The sequence below is a fragment of the Carassius carassius genome, chromosome 36 (genome assembly GCF_963082965.1).
Source record: "Carassius carassius chromosome 36, fCarCar2.1, whole genome shotgun sequence".
NCBI lineage: Eukaryota > Metazoa > Chordata > Actinopteri > Cypriniformes > Cyprinidae > Carassius > Carassius carassius.
Genome location: NC_081790.1, coordinates 12,855,125 through 12,878,298, shown reverse-complemented (window position 1 = coordinate 12,878,298; position 23,174 = coordinate 12,855,125). Strand labels below are relative to the sequence as shown.

The 23,174-nt window shown below is 40.0% G+C and overlaps 1 protein-coding gene across 3 annotated transcripts in view; it reads right to left on the bottom strand.

The window, feature by feature from the left end:
- Positions 1-10,168: 10,168 nt before the first annotated feature.
- LOC132117198 (unconventional myosin-VIIa-like) overlaps positions 10,169-23,174 on the bottom strand; it is a 38,552-nt gene continuing 25,546 nt past the window's right edge. For 2 of the 3 annotated variants that reach the window (XM_059526309.1, XM_059526310.1), the window contains exons 31-47: positions 22,908-23,025; positions 22,066-22,192; positions 21,799-21,968; positions 21,434-21,624; positions 20,682-20,806; positions 20,128-20,285; positions 19,886-20,039; positions 19,122-19,277; positions 18,934-19,039; positions 17,898-18,011; positions 17,622-17,709; positions 17,432-17,538; positions 17,154-17,339; positions 16,960-17,076; positions 16,736-16,819; positions 10,477-10,596; positions 10,169-10,322 (exon numbers count right to left, since the gene is read on the bottom strand). In XM_059526309.1, the coding sequence (XP_059382292.1) occupies positions 10,230-10,322; positions 10,477-10,596; positions 16,736-16,819; positions 16,960-17,076; positions 17,154-17,339; positions 17,432-17,538; positions 17,622-17,709; positions 17,898-18,011; positions 18,934-19,039; positions 19,122-19,277; positions 19,886-20,039; positions 20,128-20,285; positions 20,682-20,806; positions 21,434-21,624; positions 21,799-21,968; positions 22,066-22,192; positions 22,908-23,025 (2,214 nt within the window). In that variant the 3' untranslated portion in view covers positions 10,169-10,229. Of the gene's footprint in view, positions 10,323-10,476; positions 10,597-16,735; positions 16,820-16,959; positions 17,077-17,153; positions 17,340-17,431; positions 17,539-17,621; positions 17,710-17,897; positions 18,012-18,933; positions 19,040-19,121; positions 19,278-19,885; positions 20,040-20,127; positions 20,286-20,681; positions 20,807-21,433; positions 21,625-21,798; positions 21,969-22,065; positions 22,193-22,907; positions 23,026-23,174 lie in introns of those variants that run through there. The other variant, XM_059526311.1, reaches the window with a different exon arrangement.

The following is a 23,174-nucleotide window of genomic DNA, read 5'->3' as shown; positions in this document are numbered from 1 at the left end:
AGCCATTTTCTCTCCCCGGTGTCATGTGACTCATTAGTGTTACAAGGTCTCAGGTGTGAATGGGGAGCAGGTGTGTTAATCTGGTATTATAGCTCTCACTCTCTCATACTGGTCACTGGAAGTTCAACACGGCACCTCATGGCAAAGAACTCTCTGAGGATCTGAAAAAAAGAATTGTTGGTCTACATAAAGATGACGTAGGCTATAAGAACATCGCCAAGACACTGAAACTGAGCTGTAGCATGGTGGTTTAACAGGATAGGTTTCACTCAGAACAGGCCTCGCCATGGTCAACCAAAGAAGTTGAGTTCACGTGCTCAGCATCATATCCAGATGTTGTGTTTGGGAAATAGACTTATGAGTGCTGCCAGCATTGCTGCAGAGGTTGAAGGGGTGGGGGGTCAGCCTGTCAGTGCTCAGACTGCATCAGATTGGTCTGCAGGGCTGTCGTCCCAGAAGGAAGCCTCTTCTGAAGATGATGCACAAGAAAGCCTGCAAACAGTTTGCTGAAGACAAGCAGACTAAGGACATAGATTACTGGAACCATGTCCTGTGGTCTGATGAGACCAAGATAAACGTATTCCCTTCAGATGGTGTCAAGCGTGTGGTGGCAACCAGGTGAGGAGTACAAAGACAATGTGTCTTGCCTTCAATCAAGCATGGTGGTGGAAGTGTCATGGTCTGGGGCTGCATGACTGCTGCCGGCACTGAGGAGATACAGTTCACTGAGGGAACCATGAATGCCAACAGGTACTGTGAAATACTGAAGCAGAGCATGATCCCCTCCCTTCGGAGACTGGGCCGCAGGAAAGTCTTCCAACATGATAACGAGCCCAAACACACCTTCAAGATGACCACTGCGTTGCTAAAGAAGCTGAGGTGAAAGGTGATGGATTGGTCAAGCATGGGCATCCTCAAACGGAAGGTGGAAGAGCACAAGGTCTCTAAGATCTGGAAGAGGACTCCAGTGGCAACATGTGAAATCCAAGCCCAAGAGGGTTAACATTTAAATGGCTGAGACAGACATGAAAAAGAGGTTCAATAGACTTTATCAACAACATGTTATATAAAAATAATGCATATTAGGACTTGACTCATTCAGGTAGCCAGCGATATAAAAAAAAAAAAAAAAAGTCCAGTAAAATGTTGTATGATGCATTATTCCCTTTTATGTTTTTCGTTTTGGTTGTTTTTTATTTTTTATTTGATGTATTAGAAGAAAGTGTAATAAAACCAAAAATAAACGCCTGAAAAAACGAAATGAAGTTACTTTTAAAACTAAATGAATGCCTTGTTCATTTTTCCTTTGAATTATGCGAAGGACTTGGTGGCCAATAAAAAGAATATTGATATCAACAATTTAATTGTCACTAGTAACAATGTTAATTCTTGATATCAACAATTCAATTTTCACTAGTAACAATGTTAATTCTTGATATCAACAATTCAATTTTCACTAGTAACAATGTTAATTCTTGATATCAACAATTCAATTTTCACTAGTAACAATGTTAATTCTTGATATCAACAATTACATTTTCACTAGTAACAATGTTAATTCTTGATATCAGGAATTGTATTTTCACTAGTTAAATGTCACCATAGGCTTCCATTCAAATTTAATTGTTGATATCAAGAATTGCTTTCTTACTAGTTGAAATTCCGATTTCACATATCAGAAATACAATTCTTACTGGTAAAGACCTTTATTTTTGATATCAGTAATCACACGGCTACTAGTACCGACGTCAATTCTTGATATCAACAATTTCATTCTTGATATCAACAATTACATTTTCACTAGTAACGACACGTATTCTTGATATCAAAAATGACGTCATCAGAAATGCAGAAATGCGTTTATCATATCAAAAATGAAATTACAACTAGTAATACACATAATTCTTGATATCTTTAACTTAATTGTTACATGTTAAAATTACATTTTCACTAGTAAAAATTGTTATTTTAGTTATCATGAATTCCTTTTTGGATATGTGCATAGCAATGAACTCCTTTTTGGATATGTGCATAATTTAATGACGAGTGCAACCCTTTATGAATGTTTATGGCGGATAAACGACAAGATACAGCGCAAAAAAGAGAACGGGCACATTCGATTGCCCTCTCATGAAAATAAAACGCTCCTGTAGGCTATTTTTAATAATTATTTTGTTTTTATTTTGAAAGGGACTACTTAACTCCGCCTACAAACGTATGGTAGTGTTTATAAAGGATGCAAAAAGACGTGATGGTACCATCGATTTTTGGGGCGCAGGTGGTAATACGCCAGCAGGCTGCGTTTTGTCGCGACGGACCCGAGTTCGATTCCGCCTTTTGCAGCTCTTTCTTTATCCTTTTCACGTCCCGTATCACATCGGAAAGTTATGTATTTTCAATAAAACTCAACGAAATGATCGAAAAGTGAAAAATAACGTGGATATTGTGTAAGGTTAGGTCTAGTTGTAGGAGCTCCGGAAAGTTAAGGTTTGGATGGCATTTAATTTCAAATTAAATAGCATCAGTGTGCATTGCATACATTAGAAATACATCGATTAAAATTAGCAACCAGACTTATGACGTTATATTACTTAACACTTATTTAAGACACTTTTTCGAGTATATATCGAAAGCAATTTAGAGAGAAATGGCTATGTGGAATATGTGGAATATGTGTACTAGGAATTTGTTACGACATTCTAGTTCACCCAATAGCGGGCGGTGTTGTGCTAAATAGAGTGTGGTGCTGAAGTGAATGTTTCTAATCTTTTTCCGCTTTTATTTATACAGTTGTTTTTGTATTTATTATTGTTTTCAGCTGTTTGTCATGTATGAATTATTCAGAACGATTTTTTTTAATAAAACATTTTTTTTTCTCTCACCGTCATTGTGAATTGTACCGTGTTTAATCGGGTCTGTGTATTACTGTCGCTTAGTGATGAAAAATTCGACTCTTTTCCGCGAACCGATTCTTTTGGACGGTTCAATTAAGTAAACCGGTTGAAAAAACTGGTTTACTGGTTCTTTTACGCTCTATGTGATGACGTCATAGTCGATGACGCAATGGCGGCACGACTATCAAACATTCTAATATATAAAGTCAGAAATCATAACTGTAGTGAGTTAAAAACCTCATAATCTTGAAAAGTTTTTAAGTAAGTTATGCAACAACGCACCCAAATACAGCAACAGCAATAATGTGCATATGAGGATATAAGTCTTGAAGATATAAAAGGAAATAAATTAGGTGTCATGTCATCAGCGCAGAAACCACTATACATAAACCATTGCGATGTATTTGTTATTAAATGAACTTATGTTCCGCCAGATTGCACCTTCATTCAAGCCCTCGGTTTACCCGCGCTCATAATATTAGCACAGAATCAGTTCGGAATCAATCACCAAAAGAATCAGTTCGGTTCAGACGTGCTGTGAGTCAGTTGGCTTCACGCTGAATCACGCATGCGCAGTATCATCAGCTCCTCTGTTCTCAAAACGGACACGTCCGAAAGAAACGGTTTTGGTTCAGTGTACTGATGATCTGAAAACCGATGCAACCGGTTCTTGACTCGAGAACGAGAATCACTCTAACCGGCACGTGCTGCAGTTCAGTATAATCAGCGGCTCTACTCGTGTTCATGTTCTGTTTACTACAAACTCAATTTGTGAATGTGTCATCATTAACTATAAATACAGTACACATATTTCATAAATCATCCCTTATTCCTATTAAACATAGAGTCTTTAGAGTTCTTAATTATTGTCCAACTTCCCTGAAACCCCCTCTGGCCTATTCATAACCTACAATATACAGATTAGAAACATTCATCTTAAAAAAATAAATTAATAATAATAATAATAAAAATGTGTATAGATCTTTTATCACACTTTCCGAAATACTTTACACGCATGCGCAGTAGCATCAGTTCATCGGTTCTCAAATCGGACGCGTCCGACAGAAACGATTCTCAGTTCAGTGTACTGGTGATCCGAACACCGATGCAACCGGCTCTTGACTCGAGAACGAGAACTGCTCCAGAAGGGGGCGTGTTCGTTCGTCATCTGGCTCGGCTCGGTGTTCATCTTCAGTTCGGTCTACACAGCAGTTCAGTCAGTGTACTGTTTGAGTAAATGAATTACTCCGGGATATTGGTTTATTCTGACTCAGAGTGAGTGTCAGTCACCTTAAAAAAGTTAACATCTTCAAGCTGTCATTGGAACACCTGTACAGATTGTTGATAATTATAAATAAGTAGTTCTCTTTATGAAAGGCGATACAGTACATATTGAACTGACAGTTGGACTGGCTGGCTCTGAGTACGCTCCTCACGTTCTGTCTAAATTTTGTTATACCTTTCATATGACAATACTGAAGAAACGGCTCTTTGCTACAATGTAAAGTAGGCCTCGTGAGTATGCAGCTTGTATAACAGTGTAACATTTACATTTATTTACCATTCCTCTTGCCCACCGATGCTTCAAGAACCGGACAACATGTTATTTAAAAATAATTCCTTTAAGGACACGACTCATTCATGTAGCCAACGATATTCCAAAAAAAAAAATATTATTATCTGCATTATTATCTGTTATATTTTTTTTTCCTTTAGTTGTATTTTTTATTTGATGTATTAGAAGAAAGTGTATAATAAAACCAAAAATAAACACCTGAAAAAGCGACATGAAGTTATTTTTTAAACTAAATAAATGCATTGTTCACTTTCCTTTAATTATGTGAATGACTTGTTGGCCAATAAAAAGAAACAGCATAAATTTATTTTTATTTATTTATTTTTTACAATTAACAAAATGTTTTTAAATGAATCCAGCCATAATATAATTTTCAAGTTTCACTGACTAAATAAAGGAGGAGCCGTTTCTGCACATGGATGTTCTTCTGCCATCTTTGGCCAATGCTGAAAAAGGAGGAGTATCGAAAATCTCATTTATATTCATGATCTCATTACCATAGCTATTCTTACATGTAAAAATGGCATTTCTACATATCTGTAAACGTATTTTTAGTAGTTAAAATGTTATTTAAGATATCAGTAATTCTATTTTCACTAGTTGTAAGGACAATTTCAGATATCAACTGCCTTTGTTGATATCAATAATTACTTTGTTACTAGTAAAAATGTGAATTCTTGATATCACCAATTTAGTTGTTACTAGTTGAAATGTTAATTCTTGATATCAGTAAATGTATTTCAACATGTTACAATTGTTATTTTTGATATCTGAAAATTAATTTCTGATATCAATATAATTTCTGATATCTAAAATGGCTTTCTTACTAGTAACAATCACATTCATGATATCAGAAATGAACATTGTCACTAGTGACAATTAAATTGTTGATATCAAGAATTAAATTGTTGATATCAAGAATTAAATTGTTGATATCAAGAATTGACGTCAGTACTAGTAACCATGTGATTACTGATATCAAAAATAAAGGTCTTTACTAGTAAGAATTGTATTTCTGATATGTGAAATTGGAATTTCAACTAGTAAGAAAGCAATTCTTGATATCAACAATTAAATTTGAATGGAAGCCATATGGTGACATTTAACTAGTGAAAATACAATTACTGATATCAAGAATTAACATTGTTACTAGTGAAAATTGAATTGTTGATATCAAGAATTAACATTTGTTACTAGTGAAAATTGAATTGTTGATATCAAGAATTAACATTGTTACTAGTGGAAATTGAATTGTTGATATCAAAAATAGCAGTTGTTACTAGTAGAAATCTAATTCCTGATATCAAGAATGAACATTTTGACTAGTGAAAATTGAATTGTTGATATCAAGAATACATATCCTGCGAATTAATAAAAGTTAATTTGGCTTGCCTATTGGCATTCCCAGGTTAAAAATAATTGATATCAAGAATTAACATTGTTACTAGTTGAAATATAATTCCTGATATCAAGAATTAACATTGTTACTAGTGGAAATGTAATTGTTGATATCAAGAATTAACATTGTTACTAGTGAAAATTGAATTGTTGATATCAAAAATTATAATTGTTACTAGTGAAAATTGAATTGTTGATATCAAGAATTAACATTGTTACTAGTGGAAATTGAATTGTTGATATCAAAAATAGCAGTTGTTACTAGTAGAAATCTAATTCCTGATATCAAGAATGAACATTTTGACTAGTGAAAATTGAATTGTTGATATCAAGAATACATATCCTGCGAATTAATAAAAGTTAATTTGGCTTGCCTATTGGCATTCCCAGGTTAAAAATAATTGATATCAAGAATTAACATTGTTACTAGTTGAAATATAATTCCTGATATCAAGAATTAACATTGTTACTAGTGGAAATTGAATTGTTGATATCAAGAATTAACATTGTTACTAGTGAAAATTGAATTGTTGATATCAAAAATTATAATTGTTACTAGTGGAAATTGAATTGTTGATATCAAGAATTAACATTTTAACTAGTGAAAATTGAATTGTTGATATCAAGAATACATATCCTGCGAATGAATAAAAGTCAATTCGGCTTGCCATATCCCATGTTGTATTTGCCATAGTTACAAGATTCCAACTTGGAAAAATAATTCATGTCCTTGTAGAACTCATAATTACCATCTGTAATCTAGGAATTTTCTGTGAGTTTCTACTTGTATCACGTGAAAGTTCCTGATTGCTGCAGATTAATTTAGGCGTCAATAGTGTTTCCATAAAAACGCACAGTTCCCGGTCCAAGGACATGAACAGCTCTAAGTAGAACACGGGGTGAACACAGCATATGATCTCAAGCATTTGACAACAGAAATATCTAACTGACTTGATAATGTCTTTATCGATCTGTTTCTTCCTCTGTTAGGATGCAACTGATAAGACAGACTCTGGTAAGAATCCTCAGCATTGATCAAGCAAGTCCACATCTAACCCATCTACAGTGGGAATCATCTTGGAAGAAAACTTTGTAATGGATGAACCGACCGATCTCAGGCCTTAAACATGAGACGGACCAGAGAGGTAAGGATGAGTTTTTTTTTAGTATATTTCCAATATCCAAAAGGAAATATACTTTTTAATTGACTTTGCACCACCCTTATGCATCTTATGTGACTGAAATGCATATTCTTACAGTGAATTCTCTGCGTGTGTCTGTGTCAGTGAGACGGCTGGCCATCATGGTGCTGTATATAACTGTTCTAGTGACTCTCTACCTGGTTCCTCTGGGCATATACTCCCCTGCATTAAAGAGAGGAGCAGTCTGGGATCAGCTCCTTCTTTAATTGGACACAGGGGAGCACCAATAGTACACTTCATTATTCTTCTTAGGCTTTTTAGGTTCAAGCACAAACCTTTGAATATTAAAAGTTTTTTTCTGTATTAATATACCTTCTTCTTTTCTAGTTTAAGCAAGATACCCCAGATGAATAGGTTAAAAAAAACAAAGATATTACCATACTTCTCCGTTTAATTGATTGCATTAAGAATTGAAAACATTTATTACAAGTTTTTGGAAATGTTATGTTTAAAGATGAAAATTATGAATTACCCTGTAAAATGTGCACTCATTTACATACAATTATAAAAAATTATATAGGAACAAACCCCTCTGTATACACAGAAGTAAAATGATAAAAATCTGGTTTATGTAAAATTGCTGCTGAAGTGGGGACTTATGGCTCAATGCAAGAGAAAAACTAATGTTAAGAAAACAGCCTTTAAATGTTTGTATTGTAAATGAACTCTACAGATGCAAACTGGTAAAGTCACACAAAATCTCTAAATTTACCAGTTCGTGAACATTCTTGTAGTCCAATATTTCTCAAACAATTATATCAACACTGTGGCACTAAAGGATTTAGCAGACATGCAATGTACCATGTACAGACTGAAAAAAAAGCAAATCCTTTGTTGTATCTTCTCTACGCTTGCCCCTGAAAACACCTGCATGTCTTTTGAGAATGCATTGGCAGCTGGAGCCGATGGTCTGGAGACCGATGTCACTATTAGGTCACTTCTTTAACTCCAAAGAAAGCCTATTGTATTAATAATTAATCTATATTCTGTAAAAAAAAATCCTTTATAACATTTTGTTCTCTCTTGCTGCAGTTAAGATGCACGAAAATAACCTTCGCAGGACAACTAATGTAAAAGACATGTTCCCAAACTGGACACACACCTCACCTGCCATGTTTACTTGGAGAGAGTCTCAATGCTGGATCCTGGTTCTTCTCTGTAAGTCTGCATGCAGAATGCTTTTTGTACTCCTGAAAAATTTGTAATTTTGTAATTATAATTTTTTTTACCACTTAGCAAGACCCCTTTGGAACAGCTTCATCTCTGAGCCCAGATGAGCGTTTGCAAGCTCAGAATCAATCTGTGTGCAGACTGAGGGACTTCCTGGATCTGGCTGCTCAACATGGGAAACTAGTGATCTTCGATCTGTATCGGCCACCTAAGGGTCACCCTTATAGAGATGCCTGGATATCGTGCACCCTGGATGTCATTCAAAATGAATCATCCATTTACTCCAGTTAGGTGTGACATTACACTTTTACATTTTGGGGTTTACTCTGATAGATAAAACAATCGAGGAGCCCTTTCTTAAATCAAGTTTAAAGAGTTCATCTCTAGTGTGGATTGTGGTCTTTATGAAGTTTGTTATAAATTTTATATTATACATGTCTGTTGTGTTTTTACCTAGGTATAGTGGTTGCCTCCAGAACTCAGAGAGGTACAGCAGACGACAGCCGAACAAGCACCAGTGGATGACCTTCAGCTCAGACACATATCCAGACTCAACATCCATTACAACATCCATTACGGATATGTAATCCATCCATTATAAACGGATATGTATTATTATGGAATGAAGTTTGGAATAAAGCAGCAGTTCAGTCAGTGTACTGTTTGAGTGCATGCATTACTCCGGGATATTGGTTTGTTTGAACTCCGAGGGAGTGTCAGCCACATTAAAAAAGTTAACAGCTTAAGTCATTTGTGGATTAATGCGTATTGGAGACGCGAACCGTTTAAAATGATTCAGTTCGATTAGGTGAACTGAATGATTCGTTCGCGAACCGGATATCCAGACTGCTTTGTTTTGAACTCTCTCACACAACAGACACGGAAGAGAAGACAATGCTGAATAAAGTCGTAGTTTTTGCTATTTTTGGACCAAAATGTATTTTCGATGCTTCAAAAAATTCTAACAAACCCTCGGATGTCACATGGACTACTTTGATGATGTTTTTCTTACCTTTCTGGACATGGACAGTAGACCGTACACACAGTTTCAATGGAGGGACTGAGAGCTCTCGGACTAAATCTAAAATATCTTAAACTGTGTTCCAAAGATAAACGTCTTGCGGGTTTGGAACAACATGAGGGTAAGTTATTAATTACATCATTTTGCTATCTGGGTGAACTAACCCTTTAACGCCGATAACGGCCCACAACTAATATATATAAAATAACCAAGCTATCTCATATTATTGTTTTATTTAAAAACAGCAGCTTTGAACACAAGAAAATTGAAATGAGCAGAATTATAAAATACAAATACACACACACATAAAAAAAAGAATATAAATAGGACAACGCCAAAAGATTTATCCCAAATATCTTGTGTAGAAATGATAACTGATCTTTTAATTCATAAAATACATTTTAATACGCATCACCTGGTCAAGCATTTACAGAGGTAATTAAGAAATGCTATTGAGAAAAATGTAAAGAATATCTTTTTAGACTGAATTAAATTTTGTTGTCACTGACATCAACTTCAATAAGTAGACACGTAGAGGTCAAAAAATGACCTAGAGGTTATTACCAGGAGGAGAATCTTGTCTTTAAGCTAAAGGGCAAAACCTAATTCTGCAACATTCGAAATCCTTACGATGCATGTAATTGGCAAAATTAGATGAGAAAATCATTCACAAATAGCCAACTTAATCTGACTTAATACAATAAAAATTTAGTATCAGAGTAAAACCATATGAGGGCCTAAAACTTAAAGGCAACATGTTTTTTTGATTGTCAATTAAACATGTTCTGACAGAAATGCTACAAAATAAATTAAACTCCCAATTTACAATTAAGGCTCCAGTATGAAAAGTACAACACTAAAAGCAGATTTAGTTTGTCTTTATGTATCAAAATGATGGATATAGGTTAAAGTGAGAACTGAGTCTGAGAGCTTATAAATAAACAGTGCACTATTATAAGCCTTGCATGTTACTTGTTATTTACACGTGAACTGCGCTGCTTGGTCATGGACGTCAACATCTGACTGATGTAAGACGTGAGAAGATCATCCATCTTGTATCCCTGAGAATAATAAATAAATAAAGTCAGTTGATCAGATACCTTTTGTAAAGGAATAGCTGGTGCATTACTGTAACCAAAGCACCATGGTATTACAATCTGATAACATCACTGTCCTATGGTACCTCCACAGTATTTTATGTAATGTTTGACTCACCAGTGAAGTCTCACATAGCAGTTTATTCCCTCTAACCAGGTTACCAATGGTAATGTGGAAATAGGTATGTCCACTACTCCAGTTAGAGATTTTGGTGAAGGGGTGTGTGCCCAATATGTCCTGTGGACAGAAGAGCAAGTGCCATTCAAACATAATTCAAAGATTTTTAAATAAGGATCTAATAAAAGTTTAGTGTCGGGTCTCGGGGCTAATCACCTGTCTTTTTGGTGTGGGTGTGTGTGTGTTGGGATGGTTTGACAGCTCACCGCGTCTGCCTGTTTGTGTTTTCCCCGCCTCCCTTGTTTCCCCGTTGTTAACCTTAATTGCTCGCCACCTGTTCTCTATGTCCTTCTAATTTTTTCCCCTTTATTATTCCCTGTGTTTCTCTGTCTATTGTCAGACTGTTATTATTCATACCAATAGCTCCGATCATCTAGCAGCTCTTTGAACTCACCTTGTCGTGTCTTGTCCTCAGGCTCCAGTGTGTTTAGTTGATTCCTCTGCCCTTGTTCTTACAAGCCTTGAGCTCCTAGTAGCTTCCAGCTGTTCATCCCTCCGGTCCGGCGGTTATACGTACTTCTGTGAAACGTGACTCATCTGCTAGTCATCCTGTCACTGCGAGTGAAACGTGACTCATCTGCTACTCATCCTGTCACTGCGAGTGAAACCTGTGAAACGTGACTCATCTGCTACTCATCCTGTCACTGCGAGTGTAACCTGTGAACCGTGACTCTTCTCCTCTGTTTCGAATAAAGACTTGAGTTTACCCGCATCTGAATCCAGCCTGCTTTCTCCTGACAGAACAGTCTGACCAGATTATGGATTCAGCGGGATCTGATCCGCTTCGCTCGGCTCTCGTTCAACAGGGAGTGTTGTTAGGGCAGCATGCCACCCAGCTCAACACCACCGCGCAGGATGTGGACGTTCTCAGTGCCCGAGTCTCCGAACTCCTCACACGGGTGGACGATCTTCAGCGAGAGGCAACGAGCCGGGGGCCCGTTCCTCACACCAGTATGTCACACGAGTCCGAACCCCATGCCAACAATCCGCCGGTCTACGATGGCGATCCTAACGCCTGTCAAGCGTTTCTCTCCCAATGCTCGCTGGTGTTTTCTCTGCAGCCCCGGCGTTACGCAAATGAAGAGACCAAGGTGGCTTATGTCCTTACACTCCTCTCGGGCCGTGCCCGCGAATGGGGAATCGCCGTATGGAGATCGCGGGCTCCCTGTTGTGCCACCTTCGCGGATTTCAGTCTAGAGATGGCCAAATTGTTTGATCGCTCTGCTCAGGGTGACGAGGCGGCGGCCCAGTTATCACGACTGTCTCAGGGGAGGAGCTCCGTCACTGACTATGCTATCCAGTTCCAGACTTTAGCTGCGGCATGCGGCTGGAATGAGAGCGCGCTGCGCGCTCGTTTTCTTGAGGGGTTGGATTTCGCCATTTCGGATGAACTCGCGGCCATAGAGCTCCCGCGGGAATTGGATAGGCTCATTAGTCTCGCGCTCCGCATTGAGGGTCGTCTTAGCCGGCGCCGCCAACAACGGCAAACACCCGCCCCGTGGCGCCACCTAGAGTCCTCCTCTGCCAGTTCAGCCGGCCAACAGCCCTCGGAGGAGGAGCCCATGCAGTTGGGTCGTCTACGGCTTACACCACGGCAGAAGCAGGAGCGTCTGTCGTCGGGGGCGTGTCTATACTGCGGCAAGGGAGGCCACTTCGCCCTTCAGTGTCCGTTAAAAGCCAGGGCCCACCAGTGAGGCGGAGAGTCCTGGTGGGCACGGTTCTCAGCTCAAGCTCTCCTGCAGCACGCACTCAGCTGCCGTTCCAACTCTCCTTCCAGAGTCGTTTACACACTGGACTCGCCCTTGTGGACTCAGGGGCTGAGGGGAACTTCCTTGATGCTGCCTCTGCTCAACGTTGGAGAATCCCGCTTGTTCCTTTAGTTAGTCCCATTTCAGCATGGTCATTAGCTGGCCGTCCCCTTACCACCATCACCCACGTCACTCCTAAGATAGACCTCCATATTGCTGGCAGTCATCATGAGCGGATTGAACTGTTTATTATTGATTCCCCTAAGGCTCCTTTAATTCTGGGACACCCATGGTTGCACAAGCACAATCCCCACATTGATTGGGTTAGTAATTCTGTTTTAGCCTGGAGTCAGTCTTGTCACGTGTCATGTTTGGGTGCTGCTTTTTGTCCTGTCTCTGTGTCTTGTGTTCCTCAGGAGGATCCCTCTGACCTGACTGGTGTTCCGGCAGAGTACCATGATCTTCGGGCGGTCTTCAGTAGGGCCCGGGCCACCTCGCTACCTCCGCATCGCCCTTACGACTGTGCCATTGATCTCCTCCCGGGCTCTTCTCCGCCTAAGGGTCGTTTATATTCCCTTTCAGGTCCTGAGAGAGAGGCCATGGACAAGTACATACGTGAGTCACTTCAGGCTGGGCTCATCCGCCATTCCTCCTCTCCCGCTGGTGCAGGGTTTTTATTTGTTCAGAAGAAGGACGGCTCCCTGCGGCCTTGTATTGATTACAGAGGTTTGAATGACATTACTATCAAGAACAGGTACCCCCTACCTTTAATGTCTTCTGCTTTTGAATTATTACAGGGAGCTCGGGTCTTCACCAAGTTAGACCTGCGCAACGCCTACCACTGGGAGCTTTTGGGAGGGGGATGAGTGGAAAACGGCATTTAACACCCCTTCGGGACACTACGAGTACTTGGTTCTTCCGTTTGGTCTGACCAATGCTCCAGCCGTTTTCCAGGGACTCGTCAACAGCGTGTTGGGTGACATGATTAATCAATTTGTCTTTGTGTATTTGGATGATATTTTGATTTTTTCTTCTTCTCTCCAATTACACACCCAGCATGTCAGACGGGTTCTCCAGCGGTTACTAGAGAACCAGTTGTTTGTCAAGGCGGAGAAGTGCGAATTCCACGCTGAGTCTGTTACGTTCCTTGGCCATATTATTTCTACGGAGGGGATCAAGCCTGATCCCGCTAAGATTGAAGCTGTTGCCCAGTGGCCGGTCCCTGACTCCCGGAAGGCTCTGCAGCGTTTCCTGGGTTTTGCCAACTTCTACCGGCGTTATATCTGGAATTTTGGTCAGATCGCTGCACCGCTGACAGCCTTAACCTCCACTAAGGTGTCCTTCAGGTGGAACCGGGAAGCGCAGGTAGCCTTTGACATTTTAAAGTCCCGTTTTGTCTCTGCACCTGTTCAGATGGTTCCAGATCCGGAGGCCCAGTTCATTGTCGAGGTTGGTGCTTCGGACGTTGGGGTTGGCGCAGTTTTATCTCAGCTTTCCCTCCATGATGGGAAGGTTCATCCTTGTGCATTCTTCTCTCGTCGTCTCAGCCCTGCAGAACGTAACTATGACATCGGCAACAGAGAGCTGCTGGCGGTACGATTGGCCTTGGGTGAGTGGCGTCATTGGTTGGAGGGGTCAGCGCAGCCCTTCTTGGTCTGGACGGATCACAAGAACCTTGAATACATCCGTTCGGCCAAGAGGCTGAGCTCGCGTCAGGCCCGCTGGGCGCTCTTCTTTGCCAGATTCAACTTCACCCTCTCGTACCGGCCGGGATCAAAGAACACCAAGCCTGATGCCCTCTCTCGCCTGTTCGGTGCTCCGGGAGGGGAGTTTGCGGCCGAGGCCATCCTTCCTGAGGGGGTGGTGGTTGGGGCTCTTTCGTGGGGTATCGAGCAGCGAGTTGAGGAGGCCGGTCGAGGGGTGCAGGTGCCGGGAGAGTGTCCGACGGGCAGGTTGCCAGTGCCGGCTGCGCTGCGCTCTGAGGTCCTTGAGTGGGGTCACTCATCCAGGTTAGTCTGCCATCCAGGTATTCGGAGAACGTTGTCTGCCATCCGACAGCGTTTTTGGTGGCCTACTATGGCCGCGGATGTTAGACAGTTTGTGTTGGCCTGCCCCACATGTGCCCAAAGTAAGCCTGTCAATCGCCCTCCTGATGGTCTACTGCATCCTCTCCCTATCCCTTCCCGTCCTTGGTCACACATTGCCCTTGATTTCGTCTCTGGGCTTCCTCCTTCGAAGGGAAACACTGTAGTTCTCACGGTGGTGGATCGCTTTTCCAAAGCGGTTCATTTTATTCCCCTGCCCAAGCTACCCTCCGCCCGGGAGACCGCCCAACTGGTGGTGGATCACGTCTTCCGTCTCCACGGGTTACCGGTGGATGTTGTTTCAGATAGGGGTCCCCAGTTCGTCTCCCGGTTCTGGAGGGAATTTTGTAGACAGATTGGGGCCTCTGCTAGTCTGTCATCTGGTTTTTATCCTCAGACCAATGGGCAGTGTGAGCGGGCCAACCAGGATCTAGGAAGAATGCTCCGCTGTCTAGCATCCAACAATCCGAGTTCCTGGTGTCAGCAGCTCTCCTGGGCAGAATACGCCCATAACACCCTTCCTGCGGCCGCATCAGGTATGTCCCCTTTTGAGTGTGCTGTTGGTTATAATCCACCTCTGTTCCAATCACAGGAACCCGACGCAGCGGTTCCATCCGCCCTGGCTTTCGTCCAGCGCTGCCGTCACACCTGGGAGAGAGTCAGGAGGATTTTGGTCCAAACCTCTGACAGAACCAAGGCTGCAGCTGATCGTCGCCGTTCCTCTCCTCCTACCTATGTGTGTGGTCAACGGGTTTGGCTCTCTACCAAGGATCTGCCTCTCCGGGCGCCTTCTCGTAAGCTGGCACCCAGATTCATTGGGCCTTTCCGCATCACCAAGGTGGTTAGTCCGGTGGCGATCAGGCTCAAGCTCCCTCCTACTCTTGGTCGGGTTCACCCGGTGTTTCATGTTTCCAGGGTCAAGCCTGTGTTCTCTTCCCCCCTTAATCCTGCTTGCAGTCGCCCCACCCCCCCACCCCCTCGTCTTGTGGATGGATCTCCTACCTATACGGTTAAGAGATTACTCGATGAGCGGCGCCGCGGCAGGGGGTTTCAGTATCTTGTGGACTGAGGGGGTTATGGTCCAGAGGAGAGGTGTTGGGTGCCGTCCCGGGACATTCTGGACCGCTCGTTGATTGAGGACTTCCGGCGGCATCGAGGTAGGCCCCTTCCTAGAGCGCCAGGTGACGCTCCTGGGAGGGGGGGTACTGTCGGGTCTCGGGGCTAATCACCTGTCTTTTTGGTGTGGGTGTGTGTGTGTTGGGATGGTTTGACAGCTCACCGCATCTGCCTGTTTGTTTTTTCCCTGCCTCCCTTGTTTCCCCGTTGTTAACCTTAATTGCTCGCCACCTGTTCTCTATGTCCTTCTAATTTTTTCCCCTTTATTAGTCCCTGTGTTTCTCTGTCTATTGTCAGACTGTTGTTATTCATACCAATAGCTCCGATCATCTAGCAGCTCTTTGAACTCACCTTGTCGTGTCTTGTCCTCAGGCTCCAGTGTGTTTAGTTGATTCCTCTGCCCTTGTTCTTACAAGCCTTGAGCTCCTAGTAGCTTCCAGCTGTTCATCCCTCCGGTCCGGCGGTTATACGTACTTCTGTGAAACGTGACTCATCTGCTAGTCATCCTGTCACTGCAAATGAAACGTGACTCATCTGCTACTCATCCTGTCACTGCGAGTGAAACCTGTGAAACGTGACTCATCTGCTACTCATCCTGTCACTGCGAGTGTAACCTGTGAACCGTGACTCTTCTCCTCTGTTTCGAATAAAGCCTTGAGTTTACCCGCATCTGAATCCAGCCTGCTTTCTCCTGACATTTAGGACGTAAACTGGCTACTTCGCTGTAGTCTTTATTTATGTTACTACAAGGTAAGACATCAGCATTTAAATATGAATGCTAAAATGCTCAAATAAAACACAATGCCTTTTAAAAGTTTTGGGGTTACTTTTTTCTAGTAAAAATATACATTTTTTCAGCAAAGACACGTAAAAAAGTGATAGTAAAGATACAAAAAAATTAAATCAAATGAATACTGTATTTTGAACTTGAAAAATGTATCACAGTTTCCACAAAAACATTAAGTGACATTATCATAAGAAATGTTTCTTGAGGACCAAATCAGGCTGATGGAAATTCAGCTTTGCCATCACAGGAATAAATGACATTTTAAAATGTATTGAAATAGAATTCATATTTCATAATATTACAGATTTTAATGTATTTTTGATCAAACAAATGCAAGAGACTTTTTTCCAAAAAAACATTTGAAAATCCTGCAAAGCACAAACTTGAACAGTAGCGCACAAAGTAAAGTTTGTAGTTTAGATATTTATATAAATTACATTGTTCTGGCCAGTGTGTAAACCTACCTTAGTTTTTGGGTTTATGAGAGTAACACCATGCTTGTTGATCGCTATCAAGAGGACTTCTGGGAAATTTGGATCTGAGGATTGCTGTGGGAGAAAATCAAAAATCATCAAACCATGTAACTTCAATCAAATTCTTGAACCGAGGACAATGCCATTTAGTTGGTTGAAAAAAATGTGGCATTTAGTAATTCAACATCACATGCATCATATTTTGAACAACTTGCCTTGACTTCGAAAAAGGCAGATCCAAAAGTAGACCACTTGTAAATGATTTCCAGAAACATCAATTTTGCTTCCTCTCGAGATATCCCTGCATGTTTATTGAAGTACGTAACAATAGACTGAGAAGAAACAAAGACACATAACATGAACTTCTCATGAATGAATGGAAGAAGCAGGACTAGTGTTGCTCACTCACCCGTTTCCAGTCGTCGGGCGACAGCTGGTGCATCATGTCCTGAGGAAGCAGCTCCTTCAGCATCTTGGTGAAGTTATGAAACTGTGATTTGTCTTCCTCAAACCTCACTCTGTAAATGAGCGCAGCCAGCTGGAACGCCTCTTCAAGAGAGCACTTGTGGTAGCCACGCAGATACTTTGGGAGCTCCTGAAGAAAGTTTAGGAAAATGGAAGTAGCTAGAGGATCACACAAAGTGTTTAAAAAAAGTCTTGAGTACAAACAAAGAGATAGTTTTCTACCTGGAAGTAATGAAAAATGGAGTCAGCCATGGGATCTTTGCCTGGAATGGTGTTGCTCCACAGTTTCTTCATGAAAAACACTTGGTATGTCAGTGAAGGCACTGTGCCTACAGAACCAACAGAATCATTAAGAACCCTCATGTTTAAACTCAATGTACTGATCATTTTAATAAGCAATACACATAATCACCATCTTTCACAGCTCTGGCTTTTTTGATCCAGTCTGTCAGATGTCGAACAAAGTCAAAGAAGAAATCTCCTTCTGGCACACTGATCACCTGAAACATTTAACCCAATATGTCAAATAAGATGCCTTACTTTAAAATACACACACGGACAAATAACTGACTACAGGACATGTAGTCCTTTAACGTAAAATCACCTTTGAGATTTTTTGTGTGTCATAAACTCACACAGAACACCTTTATCAAATCTGAACAGACATTTGACATCTCCGTAGCCTCACCTTGTCAGATATTTTGACAAACAAGCTGAAGCCTTCAGAAGACTGGAGCATCATTCTGCCAGTGATGTTCAGACAGAAATCTTTGGCTTTTGTGCTCGATTCAACTTCAAAAGCCTATCAAAGAATAAATAATGAATAAAATAAGTGATATTAAAAAATAAATAAAATAAATGCCAATCAGTTGCTAGTTATGGGGGGACTTCATTTTAGCATGTATACACATTGTAGGGGCAAAAAGCCTGAGACCTTTTCGTGGAAATCAAGTAAAACAACATTTTAATGAACAAAAAAATTGAAATTATTGAAATAAATTAGATATATAAAAAAACTTTATAAGTGTCTTTTAACTTTAAAACTTTATTAGTTTAGTTTAAGTCCTAAACTAATAAAAACTAAATATTATGTAAAATTTATTAATATACATTATTTACTATATAGGCATACAAATCAAAAACAAAATTACTAAAACTAACAAAATGTAAAACGTTTTAATCTAAACTATCATTGACACCAAAATAAAACTGTTGTAAATGTATCAAGTGTTTTCTTTACTAATTATATTGCCATAACAATTTAACAAATCTTTGTTTATATTTGCTTTTTTATACCACAGACATGATCAAATACATTTCTGTGAAAAATAAATATAATTTAATCCCATCTACAATTCATTGATTTATATATACATAGCTGGACTATGTATTTGGTGGTTGCTCTACTGCTATACTGTCGTCTACCCTATTTGTACGTATTATTTTAAATATCCAAAAAAGGCCAGATTTTAGCTATATTTAAACCGAAAAGGAAATGAATCTCTGGAGTCTCGAGTCTATTCATGCTTCATCTCTCTTCTGCTATTTTCTCCAGAAGCGCCACATAACTTTATGTTTAACTGAGGATGCAAATGAGGTCAGAGCACAACGGGGCGTTCTCTCCGCTTCCTCATGCATAAATAAACACAGCCAGGCATGAGAGAGAAAGAGAATATTACCCCCACAGGAGGCTGGATACAACATACAATACAGGTAACACTCACCTCATCAGTGTCATCAGGGAAGTACACTTTGTGAAAGATCTGGGTAGTTTTGTGTTGAATGGCCTCCACTTCTACAAGGTGAGGAGGATACTTTCTGGATCCATTTCTGTCCGTGAGGAAAAAGGGAATGTTTTAGGGAATTCCATGCAGCATTGGAGATACATGTTAGGATGTGCTGTTAGAGTTACCGCAAGGCTTTCTGCACTCTCTGCATGCAGTCTGGGGCGACTGGATGATGTTTCTTGGACTGCAGGAACTTTTGCACATGAGGAAGCAACATGTTACTGGGAGGAAAAAGCCCAGTGCAGAGCCAGAGAAGCTCCCAGCCCTTGTCCTCGCTGTATCTGAAAACACAGAACAGCTGTCAGCCGACTTATTAGTCAACAATGAGTTTAATGTTGTGAAAGTTAAAGCAGTTCTGGTCAGTTGCAAGCTGACCACTAGGGGACAGACTGATATAGATTTAAGGGTGTTTTCACAATAATAGGTTTCATTTGTTGTCTGTTTGTAACCTGTGAGCAAACATTGTCATGCAGAATCATAATTTTTTTAAACATTTGCATCTATATTAAAGATCAAATTTAAAACCAAATCATGCAAAAAATACCTTTTTCTACAAAGAAACATATTTAAAAAAATTTATATTAACATCTTACAATTGTATAAAATTAACAGTAAGTAAAAAATAATAAATAATAACAATAATAATAACAAAAATAGCTGTTCTATACATAATTTGTTTTATATATAATTTTATAATATAAAATAATATATTCTGTATAATAAAAATATATATTTGTAATTTATTTATATAACTTAATATTATAGTATAAGTCATATAGTAATATTATACAAAAAAAAATTGTTACTTTTACTTAAAATAATCCTAAAATAAATAAATCAACATAACAGAATAGAATATATACTGTATCAGTAACTGGGAAAAACCCACTTCACGTGATTCTCGGTCAGTTGCTTGATGATCTGACAGAAGATTTCATCCTTCAGAGGTTCAGCCTTTAAAGCTCCCTCAAAGATCTGATCAGTGAGCTCATTGACCGAGCGGCTTCTCTTCGAGGGGTAGTCGCCCATGTACTTCATGATAGGTACAAGAGAGTCAAGGGTCAAAATGAAGGGAACCGCAGATATAAAGTTAACACTATTAACTGTCAGAATGCAAGCTGTAGAGGATATCAGTGAAGGCCTGGCAGGCATCCTGGGACAGCTCTTCATGAATGAGGACTTTCTTCAGCAAAGGCTGTTTGATAGGTTCTTTGGTGCAACACCACAGTTTATCCTTCCCTCTGCCTTTACTGATGATCACACGACTCAGTGTGCTCTTGGAAGGCGGTCTAGAGGATGGAAAGATACCAGAAAATGTAATGAATCCAGGGAAGTGATTAAATTAATGTGTACAGTGATAGAATACAATGATATGTGTGGTGCCTGGCACAAAGACATATATATATATATATATATATATATATATATATATATATATATATATATATATAGACATATATGTATATATAGACATATATATACATATATATAACATATGGTGCAGCTAGGGTTAGGTTTAGGTTTAATTACTCATTGATTGTTATTGGCCAGATGTTGAAGCTGATTGGTTGGTGTCTGACTAAGGCCCTCCTCCTGTCTAGGAATATATATTTCTCAACTTTAAGACAGTAGTTTTCATACAGACACAACAAAGGGAGGAAAGGTCCTGAAGAAGGTTCAAACACCTGAAGTGATCGTAGGAGAACTCCTCTAGAGTGTACGGCTGATCCTTCTCTCCACTGTCCAGCTGATTCTGATTGGACAAACTGATGGAGTCCTTACGCTGGTCTGAGGACATGCTAATCAATGACTGTAAGAAACAGAAAGTAGAAAGTTAAAGTGACTATTCAATATCTCAGGTGTTTCTTGAGTGGCATATTTTGGTGCAAATGCTTGTGTTTTGACCATGAACAGATACTTTTTCAAGGTGAATACAATAATACATTGTTAGAATAAAATGTGCAAAGATTTTACCTTTGGGGATACAACAGCTTGTAACCCTTAAAGGGACAATTTTGTGCATAACAAGCACTTTAGAGTATCAATATGTACTCTTAAGTGAAGTGAAAGTGACATACAGCCAATTATGGTGACCCATACTCAGAATTACGTGCTCTGCATTTAACCCATCCAAAGTGCACAAACACACCGTGAACACATACCCGGAGCAGTGGGCAGCCATTTATACTGCGGCACCCGGGGAACAGTTGGGGGTTCGGTGCCTTGCTCGAGGGCACCCAAGTCGTGGTATTGCCGGCCCGAGACTCGAACCCACAACCCTAGGAGTAGGAGTCAAACTTTCTAACCACTAGTCCATGACTTCCCCTTTAAGGTACTACTATGACCCATTTTGGAGGACATAAACGTTTTCCCTCTAAGCGCTCTATTTTCGGAGAGAAGGCTATACAATGAATGTACTGTTTGAAAACACACTCACTACAATATCATATTGTGGCCTGATGATGGTGGGTAGCACATAGACGTTGTCTGCAGGGAAGTCTCCTCTTTTTTTGGTTCTATCATTGACCCCGTGAGCCCAGCCTGAATTCAGGACCTGCTCTCCAGTGTGCTCATCCAGAAAGATCAGATCTCCCTTTGAGTATCTCAGGAACGAAGAGTCATGTCCAGCTGCAAAAACAAAGAGAAACATAAGCGTTTCTGTTCATCTTTTAGATGTTTTATTGATTACGCTGGACCTTCTAGTCCTGACCCAAAGTCTGCTTAAGCAAGGATCAAATATAATCATTATATCCTTTGTTCCCTTTGCACTTTTAAACTGAACTACTGTCCACATGTGCTCACCAGGGTAATGGCTGTCCACCAGGGCCACCACAAACTTTGACCTGGAACGCAGGCCCTCTAGGAAGGTGACAACTAGGTCACGGATGTCTTCGGCATTGTTGGATGTGAAGGTGTACTCATCTCCTTTAATGGTGGCCAGAGTGAAGCTCTGTCCCTGCAGCTTTCCACCTCTGGATAAATGCATTAGATTGACCAAAACTAGCAAAGTTACCATATAAAGAACACTTACAGCATATGAAGTGGGTTTGGATGGATGTACTACTGCACCTGCTGCTTGAGACTGCAGTGATCTCAGGGAAAGAAAGGTCTAGAAGGACCTGCTCCTGCTCATCCACAAAGTAGACTCCAGTCCAGTTCACTGCCACTATAACATCATTCTTTGGGAGACTAGGCCCTGCAAATGAACAGAAACAGCAGCCTGAAAGTTGAGCTTTATCATACCCAATCAGATCAATATGTCTTACAAATTACTTTTATGATTTACAAAATATCTTAACAGAATAGTTCACCCAGCAATACTTAGCTTGGTTTTTTGTTTTTACATTATGTAATTAATGATGAACACATTCTCAGGAAATGGTGTGGATCAAAATGTCAGGATTTTTACATTTTACATCAAAATAATTTTTCTGCATTTTCCGACCTCAAACCCAATGTACGAGGGCTGTAATCACCAGACATCGGAAGAACCATCATCTCAGATTACCAACCAAAAATCCCACGGGCTAATTGTTAAAATATTATTCCCAATTCAAAATAACAACCTTAAAATATTTTCTAACCCAAAATTTAATTATTATTTCAATTTGAATAAATGCTGGTTGTAAAAAAATGCTAATGAAAATGTTATTTATAATGTAATGTAATGTAATGTAATGTAATGTAATATAATATAATATAATATAATATAATATAATCTGCCCATTTCTTTTTGGAGTCTTGAGAGTTGAGAGTTTATGAGTGAAGTAGCAGCATTTATTTGCAAACGAATCAGATCTTTTCAATGAAACCCGGTTCAGAAAACTGGTCTGAATGATTGTTCAAGAATTCTGACCCATTCACTGATTTAATTTTTATTTTTGGGGTGAACTATTCTCTGTAAGTCTTACCTGAGAATTTGAAGGCTTCATAGAAGCGAGAAAAAAGCAAAGGCCACTTAAATCGAGCGAAATCCACCACCTCCTCCTTCACTCTCTGTGAATCAAGCTTCTTCTGTGTGTAGATTCCCTGTGGAAATGCAATCGTCAATATCTTAGTTTCATAGTGACACAGTATCCCTGATTACCTCAGAGACAATTACCTTTCCTCTCATCACCTGGTTATAAGCATAAAACGTAACAAACTCATGCATTACCACAATCCATAAAATTGATCTC